Source organism: Haliotis rubra, unplaced genomic scaffold, assembly GCF_003918875.1.
Source record: "Haliotis rubra isolate DU_JTF1 unplaced genomic scaffold, ASM391887v1 Scf398, whole genome shotgun sequence".
Taxonomy (NCBI): Eukaryota; Metazoa; Mollusca; class Gastropoda; order Lepetellida; family Haliotidae; genus Haliotis; species Haliotis rubra.
In genome coordinates this window covers 903,450-920,637 of record NW_025767077.1, presented here as the reverse complement: position 1 = coordinate 920,637, position 17,188 = coordinate 903,450, and the positions used below count along the sequence as shown (strand labels likewise).

Sequence of the window (17,188 nt, the reverse complement as noted above, 5' to 3'; positions counted from 1 at the left end):
ACAAGGGACTGGGGTGCTGATTTCTCACCCGGACACCTCAAAGAGGGTCAATTCCATAGATAAAAGGATTCATCAACGAGATGACAATATGGCCATGGAATCTTAACTACCCACTGCTCAGTTTTAACTATCTGCCATTCAAAAGCTATGCAATAAATGTCGGCTTGTGAAAGGAGCAGACGTTTACCGAGCTGCAACGTCACGGCTTATAACGATACTTTAACAGCTAAAACATTAAAATAATAACCATGCTAGCTTTTGAAAACCAGTACGAGCAATGCTATGAAATTTCAACCAACACATATTGTGTCCACAACATTGTAGTGGTTGAGTTGACAAACTAACTATACATCTGTTTAATATGACCCCTTCGTGCAAAATATGCTAATACGTCTGTTTTGAATAATATTTCGACGTGTTATTTATGTCTGTCACGCATGTAAATAAACCTGCAAATATATGTCTGCAGGTTAGCGTCGACATCACACGCCTGGGGGCATATATAAGCTCGCCTGTGACGTCAAATGACGTGCGGACATGAGTTCTTCTGGTGGAAGAATAATCCCAGATCTACTTCAAACATAAATCCCTATTCGGAAGAAAGCCTGGAGCGATGGCGGCCCTCGACTTCTACACTGGCAGCCATGAGCCCGGTATCAACTAAAGATGACGAATCTGGAGCATTAAAAAGTTACAAAACCAACTGCAGCGTCTATGACGTCAACGTGACCTATAACCCCGGATTTGTAGAGCTGACGGCGCGGAGGTAGCCTATACATGGGCGGATCCAGGATTTTTTAAGTTCGAAAAAAAAAAAAAAAGAGGAATATACATAAATCCCAATTCGGAAGAAAGCCTGGGCGGTGTGTCGTGTACAAAAACCCTGAACCCCAACAAAGATGACGAATTGGCATTACGCCAACGCAGCGTTTGACGTCAACCCAATGTAGAGCTGAAGTCTTAAGTTCGAAAAAACACCCAAAAAAAAAAAAAAAGGAACCCCTCTCTAATGGCTCCAATGTGGTCTTAAGTCTTAAAAAGGAACACCCCCGCCCCATTTCCACCCCCTTGCCTTGGGTCCGCCACTGCGATAATGGTTAAACCGTCCGCTTGTCATGCTGGAGAACCGGGTTCGATTCCCCACGACTTCAATGTTTGAAGCCCATTTCTTGTGTAACCCGCCTTTATATTGCTGGAATAATGCTAAAAGCGGCGTAAAAACCAAAACTCGCTCACTATAGGGTTGAGCGTTGCTCTGCAGACCCCTAGGGGTTCCACCAACTCCACCCGTTTCGTATCAAAAGAAAAAATCGTATACTGGCCAGGATATCGACGTACCCTCATAAACAATAAAGTCTGTTGGTGGGAGATTGAGTGGTCTTTACATTATCGAGATTTGCACGAAATAGTAACCTAAGTTTTCTATTACGTATAGCTCATGTAAATGTTTCCGAATGATTTATACAACTGCGAGTCTGACATACAAATATGACCGGTGAATATTCGGGTTAGAATTGGTATTCAGCAGCACAAGCTTGTCGTAAGAGGCAACTAACGGGATCGGGGTACAGGCTCGCTGACTTGGTTGACACATGTCATCGTATCCCAACTGCGTAGATCGATGCTCATGATGTTAATCACTGGATTGTTTGGTCCAGACTTTATTATTTACAGACCGCCGCCATACAGTTGGAATATTGCTGAGTGCGGTGTTAAACAACAAACCAACCAACCAAACGAAACAAATATACACTATACAGCCCTTGCAAGTCTAGAATATGTGGCAAGTGTAGATTACCTCAGTTTCAAAAATCTCTGGGATCCATGTTATTATATTTTATTAATATTATTTAAGAACCGTTTTTCAGTAAAATATGTTCATTTCACAGAATAGATGTTTGTTTACACAAGTGCGAAATACATCACTGAGCACGTGCATCACAGTCATGTAAAGTGTGTCGTCTGTTTTCTTTCGTTTTTTCATGATTTTCACGAACTCCACGTGCATGATCACAAGCGGTCTTTCTCGGTACTCGCAACTGTCAGTCTTGAATTAATTTGAGAGCGCGCCGTTTTCACGGCTGTTCGCCATTATGTAGATCTACCGTAACTCTCGTCACTGTTATGTCATAGCAACTACAGAACACAAGGCATATACGCAAGGTAAAAATGTTTCTTACTTCTTCCATAGCCTTTTGATAATAGACACCTGCTTAATTGCTTTAAAGAGCATCATGGGGGCGGCATGGGCTGTGTTGATAGTCATGGCCGTGAGGGACCCATGCTGATCTGACTGATAGTGTGTTATTGTACACCGCTAATGTGGAGGGTTGCTCATTCTATCGATCACCGGTGATTCTGTCCCAGACACGATCTATGGAACATCGATTACTGGCGAAAAATCACTCAGTGACTAACTCACGAACGATTATGGTTCTGTGTGTACGAGGTAGCGGTGGGGTAGCCTAGTGGTTAAAGAGCTCGCTCGTCACGCTGAAGACCCGGTTTCGATTCCCCAGGTGGGGAAGTAGGGGGTTCATCAATTTTGCACACATGTACCAGGGGAGGGTCAGCATTTTTTACATGACATGGGTGGGAGGGAGGTGTGTGTGTGTGTGTGTGTGTGTGTGTGTGTGGTGTGTGGTGTGTGTGTGTGTGTGTTTAGATTTGGACCATTATGTTGTATAGTCCCAGATGACTTCCAGGTTAGATTTGGTCCCCAGCAACCCATACTTCCTGTGTACTTGACGCATAAAGTTCAGGGTTGGAATTGATCTTCAGTAACCCATGCTGGACGTGTGAGTGGTGGTCAGGCTCGCTGACTTTGTTCACACATGTCATCGGTTCCCAATTGCGCAGATCGATGCTTATGCTGTTGATCACTGGATTGCCTGGTCCAGAGACTGTGGGTTTTGAGATCAGCGACTGGTCTTGCTTCAGCGGATGTTATTGTGCCCGATGAAGTTGAATGTTACCCATAATGACATAAACTGACGTACAAAAGAAAGTATACACCCGGTGATTTGGAATTGTTTTCCAAAACAACAACGAACATGTTTTGAAAAGTGTTACAAACATTTCGAGTCACAAATTATTCAAAATATTTACGTTGTTTTTCTTTTGGAAAATGAATTTAAAAACCCAGTTGTGTACTTTATTTTGTACATCAGTTTGTATCACTGGTTTGACAGATACTTGGCAAGTCAGACATTTATATAATTGTCTTTTCAAAAAAAATGCAAAGCTATAAATGTTTGTCTTGGGGGTCCTGACTTCGTACCATGAATAAAAGCAGCCCATGAACAGCGTATAACGTAGAAGTAAAATATATTTATATCTACACATTGTCTCTCCCTCTCTGGCTGTACTTATACTGTGATGGCCATTGAAGTGTGTTAGTCAAGAGCCCTGTAGGGGTCCTTACTTAGCTTAGTTTATAAACGTGTTTGTCTGGAGGAAGTTTAGAACCACCCACAGGGACAAGCACCGGTCAGGCGACGTAGGGGTCGATCCTTGTATAATACACAGGTCAACGGGTCACAGGGTAATATATGTCGACTTGAGCTTCCTACGTTCACTCCAAAATCTACGACCTATAAGCTTCTCTCCTATGCTTTCATGTCTGATGTAAAGAAAAGAAATAGCTTAAATTTATTGTGTGCTTGTGATGTAATGAAAAGGAAGAGCCTCAATTAGTGTGTTTGTGTGGAAGAGTATTTCTGTAAACAATTTATGAACTATAAAAACACAAACCGCACGAGATAAGATGCGTATTTGCGTTAAACCGCAAACTAAATCACCAATTAATTTTGAGCTGCATGAAAACACAATCTCATCTGAATTAAAGACTACTTTTCTCCTTCAGGGCTTGACCCGTTAGGATCCGGGTTAGAATTGATCTCCTGTAACCCACGCTTGTCGAGACGACTAATGTGATCGGGTGGTCAGGCTCGCTGACTTGGTTGACATATGTCATCGTATCCCAGTTGCGTAGATCGATGTTCATGCTGTTGATCACTGGATTGTCTTGTCCAGATTCGATTATCTATACAAACCGCCGCCATATAGCTGGAATATTGCTGAGTGCGGCGTAAAACATAACTCACTCACTCTAATTGCTTCATTGCTTAACACTGCATTCAGCATTATTCCATCTATATGAGTGCGACCTTCAAACGGTCGATTCTGGACCAGACAATCCTGTGACCGTCATAAGAATGTATCTGCGCTTAATACTCAATGCCATTTAAAAACGTTTTTAAATGTCATATGTGTAACAACGCGCTTAATTAATACGTTCTTGTACTTTCTGAGGGTTGAGTCCTATCCTGGATTCGAACCCAAATTCCAAAGTAGGCCATCTAACCCACTAAGGCACTATGGGAGCCATGCCGATTTACACTTGTCAGAGGGGTACACAAGGTCGTGGTTTAGACCCGCCTCTGTGGTGTAGTGGTTAGAGCGTCCGCCCGGAGAGCGGAAGGTCGCGGGTTCGATCCCCGACCGCGATATATCAAAAAGACGTTAAAATATGGTACTTGTTGGTCCCTGCCTGGCGCTCGGCATTAATGGGTACAACAAGGACTGGTCGGCTCGGAGTGAGTATAATGTGTCTGAGTAGGGTATTCATGCTTCACTGCGGCATGGTATCTCAGTGGGCTAGTACTATTAAACCAGCTTCAGTCTGGGCTAGTACAAGCAGCCGCGCATACACATACACATGCATGCACGTCGTCATATGAGCGAAAGATTCTCAAACACGACGTTAAACCCACTTTTACCTCACCTCACTGTGGTCTAGACTACCAGCTATCGGACTTACATTATCATAGAAGCCGAGGTGGCTGAGTGGGTTAGATTGCTGATATAATAGTTGAGAGTATTATATATTTATCACTTTTGTGCTTCTTATGGATTTCGTTTTTGTTTTTATTTCAGAATTCTCCGTAACAAGGATGGCTAATACTCAAGTAAGTACAGTTAGATTTTATTAATATTGTTGTCATGGGTGTGTGAACTAATCACGTATGTGATAGTGAGGGATTCAGTAAGACTCTGAAATGAATTTCAGTTATAACTTAATTACTGTGTCAGTTTTATGTGGTGTGGGATTAAAGTCCGCAGTGCCTGTTCGTGCGTGCGTGCGTAGTTAGTTAGTTTCTTGACAAGTTTTATTAATGTACCAGGCAAATGCACCAAGGTATTAATATGTTGGGGGGGGTGGGGTGGGGTGTAAAATTTCGGGGCCTAAAAAGGGGAGCTATGTATATGTAACAGTGAGTGAGTGAGTTTAAATGTTTTACGCCGCACTCAGCAATATTCCAGCTATATGGCGGCGGTCTGTAAATAATCGAGTCTGATCCAGACAATCCAGTGATCAACAGCATGGGCATCGATCTGTGCAATTGGGAACCGATGACATGTGTCAACCAAGTCAGTGATCCTGTCGCCTCTTACAACAAGCGTGGGTTGCTGAAGATCAATATTCTAACCCGGATCTTCACGGGGTATATCAAATGTAACAGAAACTTTGTTCCTGAATATACTTCTTCTGTATCACATGTAACCCCGAAGTGCTGAAATAAAAAGTGAAAGAAAAAAAGGTTTCAGTGTCCATGAGTAAATTTATGTCTCTTACTAAAGGCGGCATGTCTATAGGGCCTATTTTATTATTTTATTTTAGCATTTCCTCAGAATGTACGTTTGGTCTAAAGAGGCGTTATACAAGGTCAAGCTGTACCCTATAGACAAAACGTCATTATTATATGCGATAAGCTTTGTAGTCATGCTAGATAAAAAATTGCAAAACTGAAAAAAGTTAGTTATGTTGTTGTTGTATTACCGCACTTATATTTTTCAGGCAATACCCACTTTCAAAGGGTCTGGTGAGCCGGTGGCTAATTTCAGAGAAATGGAGAGCCACGTGTGGGGGGACATAGACAAGTACTTCACTGAACATCAAATGGCAGCATTGTCTGAGTATGAGAAGCTGAGACTGAGAAACATGAGGAAGAGCTACGAAATGATGGCGCTTTTAGGTAATTCACTGATTTTGTAGAAATAAGTGACGTTCATGGCCGTCGTTTCTCAAGGCAAAGATAGCACTGACCATCATAAGTCAATGTTGAAAAGGAGTCAGGTTGACTTTCGAGCTGTGATCGCCTTGTGCAAGTGAGCACGTGCAGTTTAAACGTTGTGACCTAATTAATAGAGCTGTGACGTTGTATTGATCGATAATCCTGATACTGACGTTAAATGTATATATTTCCCATTAAACGTTTACACTCACTAGTGTAAATATAGCAACTTACTGCAGGCAACTGTTCGAAACTAAACTTTGCAAAATATTCCGTACTGTTTAAAGGTACTGTTTACATATGAACTGATGTATTGTAAAACAAATTCGTAACGTTGAAAAAATTATCGTCATGAGTTTAGTAAATGATAAAAATCAGTTAAAATTGGCGAAATCTTAACAAACCTTAACACCAAAATGCAGCTGTTCACATGCACGATATTTGCACATGCTTTTCACCTATTTGATGCATGATGCTCATGCGATTCATATGCATAAGGATTGCATTTGGTTGCCCCAAGTTAGTGGAGAAATCAATCTTCGAAGTTACATTCCCCCCCCCACACACACACACACACACGCGCGCACGCACACACACATAACATAACATATACAGTGAGTGTTTTAAGTGAGTCTAAACTTTTGAACGGAAGTATATATTGATATTTTTTTTCGTGTCGTGATATGTTTCGTTGACTTTAAAATTGTTAATTTTCACTAGAAAATTGACGTTTATGTCAAAATTTACATAGTTACTTGATGTCAAAATATACTTTTTTTCAAGAAAAAAACTAAAGATATATCGTGATATTGCATCGAATCGTATGGTATCGTATCGTGAAATTTCTGTATCGTCACACCTCTGAAACTATATTGTCAATTTATCCAACACTTCACCCAAAGACATGATAAAGTATCCAGTAATATATTGGAGTTATTATTGTAGTCTTCAAGACTTAAAAGGACAAATTAAGTGAAACGCCGACATTTTAGTGTCGTGGCATTAACTTTCAAGAGGGCTGCAATTTGTGTCGGTATTGTTTTTAAAGTTACCTCCCTTCGTTAATTTTTTAAAAACGTGTATCCCAATCAAAAACCGCTAAAGACCAAGATAACTAAGAGACTGAATGCAACTGGTTATGTTTCCTGTTGAAGGTATGCCGGTAATGAAGCCAGATTTCATGAAGACTCCTAGAGTGGAAAAGAAAAGGAAAACGATGAAGCCAGTGATGAAGGACGACGATAATAGTTCTGTTTCGATTGATGCTGACGAAATTTCGGAACATCATACTACTGTTAGAAGGAGTGCTCGAGGTAAATCTGTATAGGATAGGGACGACTTTCCAATTCCGTGTTTAACGCTGTTTGTTTCAGTTTTATTATCGTGTTTTATTTACGCTGCTTGAAGGGTCGTCGGTACGTGGCCATAAGTGGTCGTTGTCGGCACAGGTACTACAGATATGTACCCCAGGTACGTTTCTGTATACAGACATGTACCCTAAACAAAGACAAACTACAGAAACGTACCCAGTACCCTAAACGACGGACGAGCAACCCAAAACCGAAACCGTATGTAGTTGTTCCCGTTCAGTTGATTGCGAGTGGTGTACGTTGTGCACCAGGAAATATTCGTTATACTGTGTATGCTCTTATATAACGCAATCAAATGCATCTAATACAATAGTATGACCGTTCCAATGAAGAAAACTCCACAATACAGAATGGAATCTTCCAAGGGTACGTTTCTGTATTCTGATTTTGGCTAGGGTACATTTCTGTATACAGAAACGTACCTGGGGTACCCTTCAGCCGTACTGTATACATGTCTGCTACTATCTTGGCAACACAGGTACATGTATTACTAAACTTTCAAGCAATGTTGATTAGAAGGTGTTCACTGGTCACAAGGGGGACATGGGGTAGGTCAGCCCAGAGACCATATAATAATCACTAGCCCGACACCTTAGACACCTCGCCCCAAATATTCTTGTTTCATTTATATTTGCACCACAACATTGCTAGTCTTGTGTAAACAGGTCAATGAAAAATAAAACAATACTATTTTTTCTGATAAATACGTCTGTGATTCTCAGACAGTATACCATTGCTGTGGTGCATATCTGCTACGTTTTCTAAATCATTTCCTACCGTATTGTGCATATTGTTTATCTGTACATATGCTGGTATGGCCCTTATCTGGAGCCCTGTCATAATATCGGTGTCCCTTACATTATACATGACAGTTTACAGGCCAAGATCACTGGAATATTTACTCAAGAAACCAACACCAAACAACACCCACTATCTATATATCTGTCCCACATCCTGCTGTCTATATATCTGTCCCACATCCTGCTGTCTATATATCTGTCCCACATCCTGCTGTCTATATATCTGTCCCACATCCTGCTGTCTATATATCTGTCCCACATCCTGCTGTCTATATATCTGTCCCACATCCTGCTGTCTATATATCTGTCCCACATCCCTGCTGTCTATATCTGTCCCATCCTGTCCCACATCCTGCTGTCTATATATCTGTCCCACATCCTGCTGTCTATATATCTGTCCAACATCCTGCTGTCTGTATATCTGTCCCACATCCTGCTGTCTATATATCTGTCCCACATCCTGCTGTCTATATATCTGTCCCACATCCTGCTGTCTATATATCTGTCCCACATCCTGCTGTCTGTATATCTGTCCCACATCCTGCTGTCTGTATATCTGTCCCACATCCTGCTGTCTATATATCTGTCCCACATCCTGCTGTCTATATATCTGTCCCACATCCTGCTGTCTGTATATCTGTCCCACATCCTGCTGTCTGTATATCTGTCCAACATCCTGCTGTCTGTATATGGCAGAAACATTGCTGATGTGACTAAATGTTGACTCATGCACTCCAGGTTCTGATGTGTACAGTATTCCACTGGTAATGGTGATGCTCATAATTCCTTGTTATAAATTTCAGCATCGAAGCCTCTTGTGCCGTATGAGGCACCAGACTGTACAACCAGACTGAGACTGAAGAAGAATGACATGCACTCAACATCCAAGGTAACACCCACAATCCTTGATTGTAACTCTTTTCCTTACTTGCATTTTTATTTGTGTGCTTTGAGCATGCAAAAGCATGGATATAAGCGCTTTACAAATATGCTATTATTATGTTTTACAGATTAAAGATAGTATGCAGCAGAGAGGGTTCGGGTAATCCTGGCACAGTCAGGCTGGTAAGGCTCATCATCAGCTCAGGGCCCTCTACACGCAGCCCAGACAGCAAATGGGACTTCTCCCAGGAAACACTGCCTAGTCGAACACACCAAGAACTTTACGGAGAATATGAAGGCTCCCCAACACTGCAGCCTTCTGCATTACCCAGAGTGTCAGAAGGGCTGTGCTCCCGGTGGAGAACCCGGGCACACTCCTGATCTGCGCCAAGAGATCAGGAGGTACCAAACCTAGGGCACCGAGAACAATGGCAGTGTAGGAAAGATGTAGAAAATCTAGCCTGTCCACAGGACTGGCTGGTCAAATTTTTTACCAGTCCTGCCAAAATCTAGCCTGTCCTCCAAATATAAATAAAACATAAAAATATTCAAAAAGGTTATTATCATTATATATATGTCATTTGTTTGCTAAAACTGACCTGACATGAGGACGGACTAGATTTATTTTTAACCCGTCCTCCACAAAATTCACCCGTCTCGGACGTTGGGACGGGCTTTCTTTCCTACACTGACAATGGGGAGCCTGACGACAGTGTACTTGGGATGCAAGCGCGACATTCAAAGGCGAGGTCCGCATACTTAGTATGCTTTTCCTGAATCTTGCCAATCACATTGCTGTCAAAAGGGACAGAAAATTCAATGATATAAATAAATTCATTAGCTTTATCAAAAAGGACAAGATCAGGTTTGTTGGCAGGAATTCTTCTGAGGCTGTATATGGGCCTATTCCACAGAAGTTTGAAAGCATCATTTTCCATGACGCCCTGGACATGTTCAGGGTCGTACCATGGATGGACCTTGGAGTCAAAGCCACAGACATGGCATCATGTCGTTTAAGATATGCTGTTTGTGCCAAAAAAGGGCATCCACTGACAAGGTGTTGGACAGTCGCTGTAAATTCATTACAGAGTCGACATTTTATATTGATATTTTCTTTAAGAATCACATTATTATTATTATTATTATTATTATTATCATGATTATGGGAAACATCTCGAAATGAATCCTTTTTAGTCTAGGAATGTCAGCTGAAACTGTGAATCATGACTGAAAGACATGTATATACAACTCAAAGTTTACTAAGAAACCAAACTTAAGATGAATCATGACTATTTTAAACCTTAGCAAAACTACATGAGACACCATGAGCATGATTTAGGAAAAAAATGACAGCTGATTTGATTGAGTTTTTGCATGTACCACAAACACCTTCCTAGTATAAACAGCTTTACTTCTTTGATCTTGTATGACCTTTCTGATCTAATAGATCCATGGAGATACGGGTTAGAATTGATCTTCAGTAACCCATGCTTGTTGTAAGAGGCGACTAATTGGATCGGGTGGTCAGGCTCGCTGACTTGGTTGACACGTCATCATATCAATGCTCATGATGTTGATCGGGGGCTGTGGGGTAGCCTAGTGGTTAAAGCGTTCGCTTGTCAAGCCAAAGATGCAGGTTCGATTCCCCCCATGTGCACAATGTGTGAAGTCCATTTCTGGTGTCCCCCCTCGTGATATTGCTGGAAATTTGCTACAAGCGGCGTAAAACCAAACTCACTAACTCGCTCATGATGTTGATCACTGTAGTGTCTGGTCCAGACTCAACTGTTTACAAACCACCTCTATATAGCTTGGATGCAGCTGAGTGTGGCGTTAAACAACAACCAACTAATCTGATATATTCCCGAAGTGTTCAGGTGAGGTTCAGTTGTGTATGATTCAGTTGTGTATGAAATATATATGTTATATTTGAGTAAATAGCTGTTTGTGTGAATCATATTCAGGTGACTGAAAAAGATCCATGTGAAGATAATCTTTCTCTGATGAAACGTAAGAGACCCCAGACTAACTACACGGAGGCTGGTCTGCTGGCTGATGATTGCTTGTGTAAGTTTGTCAAAAAGAGACATTATTAAATGAAGATACATAAATGAAAGGATGTTTGTCCAATAGGTGCTATCATACAGGCCATGTTATTATATCACAGCTTGAAAGAGGAGACGTGACAGGGTTTTTACCTCAACTCGCAAACATGGCCATGATGGGGTCCTGGGGACTGCCAGTTATAATGTTTTTAGGGTCCTTGCAGACAATGTGAGGGTTCTGTGAAGTAAGAATGTAGGAAACAGTACGTTGTGATCATTTGTTTAGACCCTGGAATGAATCAGTGATCATGTGGACTGGTGGATGAAATGATGCACGTAACTGCTCTGAAAGTGTAAGAAAGAACCAAACAAATAAATAAATGACGGTTTCCCTGTCATTGTTATGTAAATAAGTGACAGTTTCCCTGTCATTGTTATGTAAATAAGTGACAGTTTCCCTGTCATTGGTACATAAATAAATGACAGTTTCCCTGTCATTGGTACGTAAATAAATGAGTTTCCCTGTCATTGTTATGTAAATAAGTGACAGTTTCCCTGTCATTGATCATAAATAAGTGACAGTTTCCCTGTCATTGTTATGTAAATAAGTGACAGTTTCCTGTCATTGTTATGTAAATAAAATGACACAGTTTCCCTGTCATTGTTATGTAAATAAGTGACAGTTTCCCTGTCATTGTTATGTAAATAAGTGACAGTTTCCCTGTCATTGTTATGTAAATAAGTGACAGTTTCCCTGTCATTGTTACGTAAATAAGTGACAGTTTCCCTGTCATTGTTATGTAAATAAGTGACAGTTTCCCTGTCATTGATCATAAATAAGTGACAGTTTCCCTGTCATTGTTATGTAAATAAGTGACAGTTTCCCTGTCATTGTTATGTAAATAAGTGACAGTTTCCCTGTCATTGTTATGTAAATAAGTGACAGTTTCCCTGTCATTGTTATGTAAATAAGTGACAGTTTCCCTGTCATTGGTACATAAATAAATGACAGTTTCCCTGTCATTGGTACGTAAATAAATGAGTTTCCCTGTCATTGTTATGTAAATAAGTGACAGTTTCCCATTGATCATTGACAGTTTCCCTGTCATTGTTATAAATAAGTGACAGTTTCCCTGTCATTGTTATATGTAAATAAGTGACAGTTTCCCTGTCATTGTTATGTAAATAAGTGACAGTTTCCCTGTCATTGTTATGTAAATAAGTGACAGTTTCCCTGTCATTGTTATGTAAATAAGTGACAGTTTCCCTGTCATTGTTAAAATAAGTGACAGTTTCCTGTCATTGTACTAAATAAGTCATTTCCTGTGTCATGTTATGTAAATAAGTGACAGTTTCCCTGTCATTGATCATAAATAAGTGACAGTTTCCCTGTCATTGTTATGTAAATAAGTGACAGTTTCCCTGTCATTGTTATGTAAATAAGTGACAGTTTCCCTGTCATTGTTATGTAAATAAGTGACAGTTTCCCTGTCATTGTAATGTAAATAAGTGACAGTTTCCCTGTCATTGTTATGTAAATAAGTGACAGTTTCGAATGCCCTGGCACGTAAATAAGTGACAGTTTCCCTGTCATTGGTGTGGTATGATAAATAACTGACGAAATGTGTGTTTTTTTAGCCAAACAATTGTTACTGAAATGTAGCACCATCAATGACTCTCCACGAAATATGCACAATGTTCACGTTCATGCACGAGATTTCCATGCGTTTGCATCATGGGGGAACCACCATCAGTCACATGGTTTTGTCACTAGTAATGTGACATTGAAAGTGATATTCAGAAACATCAGAATAGCTCGAACTCATGTCACGTCAGCTGTTACGTGAAAAATTGTTGGCATGCGTCATGCTGGTATGTCCTTACGTCAAGTTGGAGCTGCTGTTAACCTCCATTGCGGTGTGGTGAGCAGGCTACTTTCAAAGTACAGAAACACTGGTGATGTTGATGATAGACCCAGATCTGGTCGTCCAAGAAGACCACTGCCAGGGAAGACCGTTATCTACTGGGCTTGGCTCGAAGAAATCCCTTCAAGTCACCGAATCATCATTTCTCGGGAAACGGTGAACAAACGTCTCATTTCCGGTGGTTTTCAGGCAAGACGACCCCTCAAGCGTCCTCGTTAATGGCCGTGATGTTGCTGGAATATTGCTAAAAGCGGCGTAAAACCAAATTCAGTCAGTCAGTCCTCGTTTACTCCCTTACCACAAGCAAGCTCGTTTGGACTGATCCTGTCAACGACGTCGTTGGAACCTACAAAGATAGTGTCGTATCATATGGACGGACGAATCCCGATTCAACCTTCACGTTGCTGATGGTCGCTTGCGCGTCAGAAGGACTGATGGAGACAGATTGAACCCCAGATGTGTTCTGCCAACTGTTGCTGGTGGTGGGGTATCTGTAATGGTTTGGGCTGGTTTCACGTATGACCATAAAGTTGACATCAAAGTTGTTCAGGGATCAATGACAGGTCCAAAGTACCTCAATGACGTCATTAACAATACAATTATGCCATACATTCATGCCAATCCAAACAGACACTTCATCCTCCAAGACGACGATGCCCGTCCTCACCATGCAGGCATTGTACAGGACGCCAAAAATCAACTTGGAATTATATTTTTGGAATGGCCCAGTGTCAGTCCAGACATAAACCCCATAGAACATGTTTGGGATGATATTGGCCGCAATAGGACCAGACTGGACAATCCTGTTGGCAACTTGAATCAGCTCAGAAACACAATAATCCTTAATCTTTAAAGGTTGGTTCGGTGAATGGCCAATAGGTGTGCATCTGTCATCAAACTCGGAGGAGGATACACTGAATACTGATTGCTTCCGGTACACTGAAACAGTGCTAGAGACATTCAACTGTTTGTTTCTTGCACCATTTCTCTCTATTCCAATCGTACTTAAATTTTTCCTTCACATCGATTCCAAACATGTAAAGTGATGACATTTGTTGTATTTTTCGCTTTCATTTTATTTTGCTCTCAATAAACACCATCACGTTAGTAAATGTTGTCTTTTGTCTCATAATCCATTTTCATTGTTATTTCCTTTGTGTAAGATACAAAAACCAAGCATGCAAAAGTCTCCATCCAGCTACATTCAATCCTATTTTTGTCATCATTTATCAAAATATGGGTGTTGCCTAACCTTTTACCATCAGTATATTAGTGATTGTTGCCCCATTATTGTTACGAACATAACATTTTTTTTGTCATATTTCGATCATACTGTTTCAGGTCAAACATTTAATTTTCAACATTTTTATGTATTTTTCAAATTTCTTTCCAGACATGTATCCAAACGACAGTCGTGACTTGAGTCCAGTCACCTCTGTCGTGTTGTCAAGGATAAATCTAAAGGATATACATGGAAGGGAAAACGTGAGACTTAGGATAAGTGCAGACAATGAGAACTTTAACTTACAAGCTTTTCCTAAGAAAACTAAAAGCACGACACAGAGTAGTAGCTATACTGTTTTAAAGGAAAAAGAATGTGACAGAGGATCTGTAGTTATTACTAGGAATAACAGGAAACACAAGAAGAGTAAAAGTGATATTGCTTTAGAAGATACAGAAAGTGGAGGATATGTATTAACTAGCAAACTTAAGAAACACAAAAAGAGTAAACGTGATACACCTTCAAAGGATACAGAATGTGATATAGGATCCAAAGTAACTTACCACCTTGAGAAAGACAATGAGAATGAAAGTCATGCTGCTTCAGAAGAAACAGAATGTGGAGGATATGTATCAACTAGCAAACTTAAGAAACACAAAAAGAGTAAACGTGATACACCTTCAAAGGATACAGAATGTGATATAGGATCCAAAGTAACTTACCACCTTGAGAAAGACAATGAGAATGAAAGTCATGCTGCTTCAGAAGAAACAGAATGTGGAGGATATGTATCAACTAGCAAACTTAAGAAACACAAAAAGAGTAAACGTGATACACCTTCAAAGGATACAGAATGTGATATAGGATCCAAAGTAACTTACCACCTTGAGAAAGACAATGAGAATGAAAGTCATGCTGCTTCAGAAGATACAGAATGTGGAGTATATGTATCAACTAGCAAACTTAAGAAACACAAAAAGAGTAAACGTGATACACCTACAAAGGATACAGAATGTGATATAGGATCCAAAGTAACTTGCCACCTTGAGAAAGACAATGAGAATGAAAGCCATGCTGCTTTAGAAGATACAGAAAGTGATATAGGATCCATGGAAAGAAGCAGACCAAAGAAACACAAGACAAAGTCACATGAGTGCAAACAGTGTGGGAAAACATTCACACGATCACATTCTCTTTTTAACCACACAAGAATTCACACTGGAATAAAGCCTTACAAATGTAGAAAGTGTGGTAGATCATTCACAGAATCCAGCTCTCTGCAAAGACACCTCAGGGGCCATAGGGGAATCAAGCCTCATCTGTGCAGTGTGTGTGGGAAAAGATTCGCCCAGTCGATGGCTCTCACGATACACATGAGGTGTCACAGTGGTGACAAGCCTTTTGTGTGCAGTGTGTGTGACAGAAAATTTGCTCAATCGTGTGATCTCCACACACATATGGCACGTCACAGTGGAACCAAAAAATATAAGTGTGAGCGGTGTGGCAAAAGATTTACACAGTCAGGTAGTCTCCTGAGACACATGAAATGTCACAGCGGCATCAAGCCCCATGAATGCAGTACGTGTGGGGAAAGATTTGTTAGGTCAGATAACCTTCACACACACAAACTGAAGCATCATCCTTGTTAAAAACTGAATAAAGTATTCATTTCTACAGGTGACTTGTTAAATGAAGTTTTGTACATCTTGGAATTATACAGTCATGAACATTCTAATGTTGATGTACACAAGTCCATTTGTTTCAAGTTTGTTATGCGTAAAGTTAGACCTATACTTGAAGGCAAAAGAAATTCACTGATGGCACTGATAAAATAGACCCAGATGTTAACACGGAGCGGAAGGTTGCGGGTTCGATCCCCGACCGTGTCATACCAAAAGACGTTAAAATATGGTACTTGTTGGTGCCTGCCTGGCGCTCGGCATTAATGGGTACAACAAGCACTGGTCGGCTCGGAGAATAGATATAATGTGTCTGAGTGGGGTATTCATGCTTCACTGTGGCGTGATATCTCAGTGGGCTAGCACTATAAAACCAGCTTCAGTCTGGGCTCGTACAAGCAGCCGCACATACACATACACACGCATGCATGTCGTCATATGAGCGAAATATTTTCAAGCACGACGTTAAACCCAAATTCAACTCACCTCACCTTGTTCACGACGGGTACAGCGCCCCCGCGTATGGAAACCGGCCGTTATGAAGGCAAAGTTTTTCATGCCACGTTTTACCCTCTTATCGGAACCTGAGAAGTCATCACTGTTTTTAAGCTCTCAAGATCTTATACACGTACGTGCCAAAAACTGCTTTAAAACCTTTTTAAGACGCCGCCAAATTTTATATAAATACGTTTAACATTTCATGTTAATATTTTTGTATATATTTTTTTAAGTTCAATTGTAATTTTATCTACTCATATGCTTCCAATATATTGCTCTGTGATATTTGATTATCAACCGTCTCTCATAACTCCATTTATAATATTTACTGTATATTTTGATATGTATTATTATGTACTTTATTGTAGCAATCTGTCTGTCTGTCTGACTATTGTGATTGGATTATGAGTCCACGGGAGAGGGACAGAGGTATTTACTTTGAAAACTTTATGTTTGTATTCCATTGTTCACTTGTTAGTTCAGTGGTATACACTTTTTATTTATACCTTCAATTGTATTTTGCCTGTAGATTGGAACGGCATTTGTTTGTAGCTCCTGGTTTGTTACGGAGGGATGTTTGATGTTCAGATGTTTCCACATCTATTACGTACTCCCTCCTTTCTGACTTAGCTGCACTGTGCACAACGTGCATTTTGTCTTTGTGCCTGATGCGAGTATTCAAAATATTTC

General features: G+C 40.5%; 1 protein-coding gene across 1 annotated transcript; it reads left to right on the top strand.

The window, feature by feature from the left end:
- The first annotated feature begins 2,037 nt into the window (after positions 1–2,037).
- LOC124287009 (zinc finger protein 436-like) lies at positions 2,038–15,997 on the top strand. Its single transcript, XM_046723468.1, has 7 exons — positions 2,038–2,163; positions 4,939–4,970; positions 5,861–6,038; positions 7,232–7,390; positions 9,051–9,136; positions 11,094–11,196; positions 14,493–15,997. Exons 2-7 carry the CDS (start codon positions 4,956–4,958, stop codon positions 15,968–15,970), a joined length of 2,019 nt encoding a protein of 672 aa, XP_046579424.1. The 5' UTR covers positions 2,038–2,163; positions 4,939–4,955; the 3' UTR covers positions 15,971–15,997.
- The last annotated feature ends 1,191 nt before the right edge of the window (positions 15,998–17,188 follow it).

Coding starts and splice junctions, on each gene's coding strand:
- LOC124287009 (XM_046723468.1), top strand. Junction 6,039..7,231: donor CGAAATGATGGCGCTTTTAG/GTAATTCACTGA, acceptor TTCCTGTTGAAG/GTATGCCGGTAATGAAGCCA. Junction 11,197..14,492: donor GCTGGCTGATGATTGCTTGT/GTAAGTTTGTCA, acceptor ATTTCTTTCCAG/ACATGTATCCAAACGACAGT.